Raw genomic sequence first — 6975 nt, 5'->3', positions numbered from 1 at the left:
AGGCTGTTGAAGACAACTGCTGTATGTCATCAAAGTTGTTTGCCTTGTTGGACTCAGCAAACATAAAGCTAACCGCATCCTCTGCATTCTGAAGTGCAGAATCAGATCCACCAGGAGCCTTTATTACAACTTTCCTGCTGATACCTGTGCAATATCACAATAAACAGGTCAGTAGAATTATTATGTTAAGTATTGAAATGGAAGTTTCCATTAGAGACTCTTACTGGAGTTGCTAAAACAGCATGTGGCAGAGTTATTGGGGCAGACATATCCATTATTGTAGCTTCCCCCTGATTAAATAATGATTAAACTGAAACTTGTCAGTGTAAACCAAGTGGCAAAAAGTATTTTAAATTCTCCTAAATGCCTTTGTTATGATTTCTCTTGAAAGTATTTCTGCTGATTATTATAATCTAAAAATCCAAGTACTGGATAGATCTATTCAATGCATGTTTCAAATGATAAGTTTCAGCTTTAGTTTGAATTGGGATAGAATATCATCGTTATATTATATATTTCAGATTACGCAACCATAAAATGAAAATCATTATATTTTGAGCATCACAAATAAAAGCAAATACCAAAAGTAGTAAGATAGAATGAGTTAATCCATCCTGCTTGTCATATACTCTCACAAATAACAGCAATGAATAACTGAGATTGATAGTTAGACATTAACTGAATTTTTGAACAAAATTATGCCAATATGGTGAGAAAGATACAAAAGGACTAGTTTCTAAACCAAACATGATTTTCATATCAAGCAAGTGATTCAAAAAAGAAAAGTAAAAACCAGCAGTTGCTTAAGATATTTTAAAAGAAAACTAGATGGAAGATAATTGGAATGGTTTGGAGTATTAACTTTATATATGGAAGTCGAAAAATAAATCATATGTAGAATAAATTTTATAAAATACAAAAATATCTCTAAAGACTTCATAACGTTATAAAAATTGGTTACAAAACTAGGATTTGAGTTCCAATCATAATGTTAAAGGAATTTCCTGGTTAGCAAGTGTAACAAATATTCACATCTAGTGTTGCATTCAAGTGTAACAAATATACAGTGTTGCATTCAGAGTAAAATAATTGGTATGTTCGTGTGTAAATATGCTGAAAATTGGTGGAAAGCAAAAGAACATAATTAATTCAAAACTGTGAAGATCAAAAATCTTGAACATATCAGTTGCATAAAAATGATATATTGCTTGAAATATTCTATATCCATTGCATATAAATGATACATTACTTAAGAAATAAAAAATTAGATGTGAAAGTAGCTCACGTCTTTGTGAGAATTTAATGATACATTACAAGACTTCCTACTCTGTCTTATTTTTTCTTTTTTTTCTTTTTTTTGGGACAAAATAAGAGGTTTTATTGAAAATCAAAGGAGCACATTACCATAAAACAAAGAAGTTCCAAGACCAATTAGCACAAAGAAGAACTCTCAGGACTTCTTTGTAATCCAATTAGTAATGCCATTAGCCTCCATAGTAACATAAGGAACCTTCCAAACCTCAAAATTCCCAAAAGTTGCAAGGTAAACTCAAAATGCCTTTAAAATCAATAAGGAAGGCATAGATTTAAGCATTCAGACTTTAGGCTACAACAATAACGGAATAAAAATGTATTACGGTACAAGTCCATATCACGGCAGTATCAAACCTTGAGCAGGTTCAGACTTAAGGGGTTGATGCTCATCTGGTGCAGATGCTTTAATAGACTCAGATTGATGAACTCCAGCATAATGTCAACCATTTTCCTTTTCATCCCTCTTCAACAATTCCAACTTTTCTCCTTTGTCTTCTTGGCCAACTTTCTACACCTACTTTTCCAACCTATAAAAGCATTCTTCATTACGGCAGATGCAGCACCGCTAACTTTCTACTCAGCAAGCTGTCAAGAATGACTATTCAGTTTTTCCCAAAATCTTGAAAGTCCAAAATACCTGTATTTGGACTTTCAGCAAAAATGCTGATAACAGTCTGCTAAAATGTAGAATCAGAAAGTGGTTACATCCTTGCTTCCTGAAATGCAGAATCAGAACCACCAAGATATTTATTACTAAACAGGTCAGTAACATTCGTATGTTAAATATGAAATGGAAGTTTCGATTAGAGACTCTTTCTGGGGTTGCTGAAAAGCCTGCAGGCAAAGTCGTTATCACAGAGTTATCCACTATTGTAGCTTCCCCTTATTACATAAAGTTTAAACTGAAACTTGTCAGTGCAAATCAAGTGGAAAAAGCATGTAACATTCTCTTAATTCTTAAAAAGTATTGCCACTCATTATTATCTCAACTCATTATTATCTCAAACTACAGTCATTGGCTGCATTTACTAGATGCACGTTTAAATTCGTAAATTGAATTGAATTGGGAAAGATTTCATGTTATATTAGATATTTCAGATTAAAAAATCGTAAAGAAAAAAACATTATACTCTGGACATCACAGACAACGCAAGTACCAAAACTAGCAAGATAGAATGAGCCATTCCTGCATGTAATATATATATATATATACACTCTTCCAAAAAACTACAACAATGAATCAAATTATTAACTCAGTTAATCACCCTGCATGCTATAAATATACTCTTCCAAAAATTATGAACTTGTTTCATATATTTTAAAGGGAACCCAAATGGAAGATAATTGGGATGGTATTGAGTATTGGCTTCTTACAAAAGCAGGAAAATAAATCAAATATAGAATAATTTTATAAATACAAAGATTTTGTTAACTAAAAAGTATGTAGAAGTTCTCCCAAGACATATAATATTAACTAGGAAGTCTTCCAATCATAACGCTACAAAAAAATAAACAAATAAAAATATTCCTCGCTGGCAACTGTAACAAATATTCACATATATTGTTAAAAAATAAGAAATACTTTAGTGTTAGCATTTTAGTGAAACAGGTGATTTGACTGCGTGTGTTAATATGGTAAGAATGATGGAAGAAGCATAGAAGTAACCAACCTGTAAATGAAGGCCAACAGACGCCCTGATATGACTTCGTTTGTTCATTAATTCAACCTGTCAAGATTTGATATATTGATAAAAATGCTCTAAAATGTAGTGCCTATAATGTATATAATATTCCACTTGAAAAAAAGAACCAAATTCGAAAGAAACCATACAAACTTTTTTTAAATACTTAAAACTTCTTCTTTTATAGGTTGCTCATCGTTTGGAGGCCACATATTGACATGAGGAATGTGGTCTATCTTGTGCCAAACCTCTGCCTCTTATACACCAGTAGTGATGCCTTAATTGATTAATACTCAACCAAAATGTCATCATCCAATTTATCTGCCACATCTTTAAGCTTTTGAAGCCAACTCTCGATTGCCCTGTCTCTTCATTATCTCTCCTCTGTCTCTTCAACCACAGCGCAGATCGTTGAGAGGATGTTTGAGAGCTTCTGCATCTCCATATTGACACCCCATAGCAAACCAAACTCTTTTTGGATAAAGGAGTTGAGATTCTCAAGCATGACATTAAAGACAGCTTCAACTATATTGCCACAATAGCAAATTGAAATCCAGAGAAGAAAGTTGAGAAAATAATTTGGTGCTCCAACCAATTAATAATGACATAATGCAAAACTCCAGAAACAAGATTACATATATATGAACTTTAAACATCAATTTAAACACAAAAGTTGAAAAGGCAAAGCCACAATTTGCAAATATGTCTAACTAATTGTGGACACATGTCATAGTCTCACACCTTCAGGCTAGGAGAACAACGCAAATGGTAAAATATATAACTGAATACAAATACTAAAAAGTATTTACAGTACGAAATCCATATCATGAAATTTCTACTAACTTTCTTCATAATGGATGATCTAGTACTACTGACTACAAACTTCTTACTCAGGATCTGCAAAACCAAACTTGAAATTTCTGATCCACTTCACCAACTTCGTCATTGACCATGGAAGCATCAAATCCTCGGCCTTCTGAAACGCAGATTCAGCACCACCAGTGGTCATGAGGAGCTTTGTTACCAGTTTTCCTGCAGTGACTAGTGCAATAAAAAGGTTACAAAAGATTATCATACATGGTAACTTAGTATGAAATGGAAAATTACATTAGAGAAACTTACAGGGGCTGCCGAGGTAGCTGGTGACTGACATATCCACTATTTTATTTTCCTGATGACATAAACCAAATGGAAAAAAGGAATGTTAAATTCTCCTAAATACAGTCCTTATAATGTCTTTTTAACAATATTTCCATTCATTGTTCTTAGAATCCTTTGCATCAACTTCATCTATTCAATGCATGTTGTTTCTTAATGCCAAACGTTTAAAAATAGCATAACTGACATCCACTGGAAAAAGTAAATCAGAAATAAAAGCTTCCATTCATCTATAGATTTTTATATAAAATTTCAAAATCAATCATGAGTTTCATATCAAGTAAGTAATTCAAAAAAACAAAAAAACAAAAGCAAAAAAAAAAAAAAAAAAAAAAAAAAAAAAAAAAAAAAAAAAAACAAGAGAGAGAGAGAGAGAGTAGTAGACAAAATTAATCAAATGTATTTTATAGAGTACAAAGATTTAAAAAATAAATAAATAAATAGGATATAGAAGTTCTCCAAAGACTTGCACTGTTATGAAAAATGGTAACACAAGTAGCTAGGATTGTCTTCTCGTTACAATGATGTATAACTTTCCTAGGTAGCAAGTGTAACAAATATTCACATATATTGTAAAATAGCTAATATGTCTGTGTCTGAAGATTTCTAAGAACGATAACAAATACAGATCATGGTTTAATATATAGTTAAAATGCTTTATAGCTTGCATATATATTATTAAAATTAATGATGAGCATATGCTGAAAACATCAAGATATTTAGAGGAAATTATAGTAAACTGAGTTTCTATAATAATTTAGTTACTATTTGGACATTAATTTTAAGACTAGCGGCTGTAAAAAAATAGCATATGGATGATTCTAGAATAGTAAATGTTAGCGACATGATGGAGTCGGTTAACTAGAATTTAGGCAATACAAACTGACATTGTCCCCCTATAAATCTGTATGAGCCATACATGTAAGCTATTTAAGTAGCTAGCCAGTAATCAACTACTTCTACCAAGTGTTGCCTATTCATTGCACTGATTCTATTACCGATCATCATCTCCGCTTGTGCATCGGGTCTTATTTTATCAATTATCCAAAAATACATACATGCCAAATCTCCAAAACAATCACATATAAATGATCCTCCGTTGCGAGAGAGAGCAAAAAAAAAAAAAAATTAATACTAGCAGTGTCTTCTTATATTTAAATGCTAAAGAAAAAATCATAAAAAGTTTATCCAAAAAAAAAAAAAAAAAAAGCCATGGAGGGACTTATATTTAAATACCTCTACGTTGAACAAACAATTTGCAGCATCTTCTTGTATGGGTTGGTCACCAGCTAGCAGGCACCACAAAGATACGTGGAATGTGGGCTATCTTGTGCCAGTCCTCTCCGATTCCCCTTCTACATCGTTTCGTTAATTTAGGGCAATCTTCAATTATCAAGCTTTGTAAGTTGGTAAGGTGTTGGATACATTTGGGTAGATATTCCAAGTTGGGACAATCGTCAACATCTAATGATTCAAGAGATGTCAAGTCTCCAAGCCAGTCAGGCAACTTTTCAAGACTTGGAAACCCAGAAATTTCCAGATCTTTGAGTGAGGGAAGATGCTTTAAGTTCTCAGGCAAAGCTGCCAACTTGGATCCTGATAGCGTCAGATATTGGAGGGAAGAAAGATTGTTAAGACCATTTGGGAAAGTTTCCAACTCTGGAAAACCTTGGAGTTTCAATGATTCAAGGGCAGTAAGGTCTCCAAAACTATCTGACAAACTTTTTAACTTCGTACAATTCACAATTTGCATATTTTTAAGGCTAACTAAGCCTTGAAATATTGCCGTAGGAAAGCACTCAAGCATATCGGAACGAGAGATAGATATTTCTTCCAAAGCGGTTAGGTCAATAAGCATGTCAGATGGCAAATACTGAAGCTTTGTGAATCCTGAAATCTCAAGTGATTTGCAAGCGGTGAGATTATGTAGGAACCCATTGGGAAAGGAAGCACCAAAATCATCATTACTAGATATATAAAGTGATGTTAGAGTATAGAGATTCGAAACTGATTCTATCACTGTCTCATTGCATACGCCTATACCTAACACCTCGATTGACGGAAGACTGGGTAAGGAGGTCAATTTATCGCATCTACCTGTACGTAACTCCTCGATTGACGGAAGACTGGGTAAGGAGACCAATTTAGGGCATCCAGCAATACTCAAATAGGATACGCGTGGGAATATGTCGCTTCTTTCCTCTCTGGACAACCTTTCTAAATTCGGTAAACAATCAATCACGAGAGTTTCTAAGCGGAAGAAACCGCCAATTAGCTGTCCATTATAGGATTCATTATCCACATACCTCAAACAATCCATACTACGTAAATAAAGAGATGCTAGAGATGGTAGTTTCCCCATGGCTGTAGGAAGTTCCAAACTGTTTTTGCAGCCATTGAAACATATGCTGACTAAATTTTCAAAGTTTGCATTGAACCAATGAGGCAAATGTCCACCTCTAAAATTTGAAATTTCCATAAGTTTTAAAGCCAGAGGAGGTTCAAGAGCATCAAGTACCTGTTCATTTAGCTTTTGGTCTACTATTTCATTTTGGTTGTAATACCAATGCAGATGCAACCTTTGGAGATTCGTCTTTCCCACTAGATTGGCTTTTTTGGCTTCCAATGGACTCTTCACTTTCTCAAGGTGTTCGATTCTTAGACTACCACCAAGTTTCAATAAGCTTCCCAATTCATCTATATCACATCCTCTTCTCCTATCCACAATAAACCAGCTTAAACTTCTTAAACAACTTAGTTTCCCAATGTTAGAGGGCGTGTGAGTTAACGAACGACAACCTTCAATATAAAGATGACGAAG

The 6975-nt window shown here is 33.6% G+C and overlaps 1 protein-coding gene across 1 annotated transcript; it reads right to left on the bottom strand.

Annotated features, from left to right (window-relative positions):
• Positions 1–2852: 2852 nt before the first annotated feature.
• LOC107431142 (disease resistance protein RPV1-like) lies at positions 2853–6508 on the bottom strand. Its single transcript, XM_016042024.3, has 3 exons — positions 5391–6508; positions 4119–4167; positions 2853–4037 (listed from the first exon to the last, which is right to left on the bottom strand). Exon 1 carries the CDS (start codon positions 6472–6474, stop codon positions 5437–5439), a length of 1038 nt encoding a protein of 345 aa, XP_015897510.2. The 5' UTR covers positions 6475–6508; the 3' UTR covers positions 2853–4037; positions 4119–4167; positions 5391–5436.
• Between the last annotated feature and the right edge of the window lie 467 nt (positions 6509–6975).

This window comes from Ziziphus jujuba, chromosome 6 (genome assembly GCF_031755915.1).
Source record: "Ziziphus jujuba cultivar Dongzao chromosome 6, ASM3175591v1".
Lineage (NCBI taxonomy): Eukaryota > Viridiplantae > Streptophyta > Magnoliopsida > Rosales > Rhamnaceae > Ziziphus > Ziziphus jujuba.
Note: the sequence above shows the minus strand (reverse complement) of the source record. Positions and strands in the feature narration are given on the sequence as shown.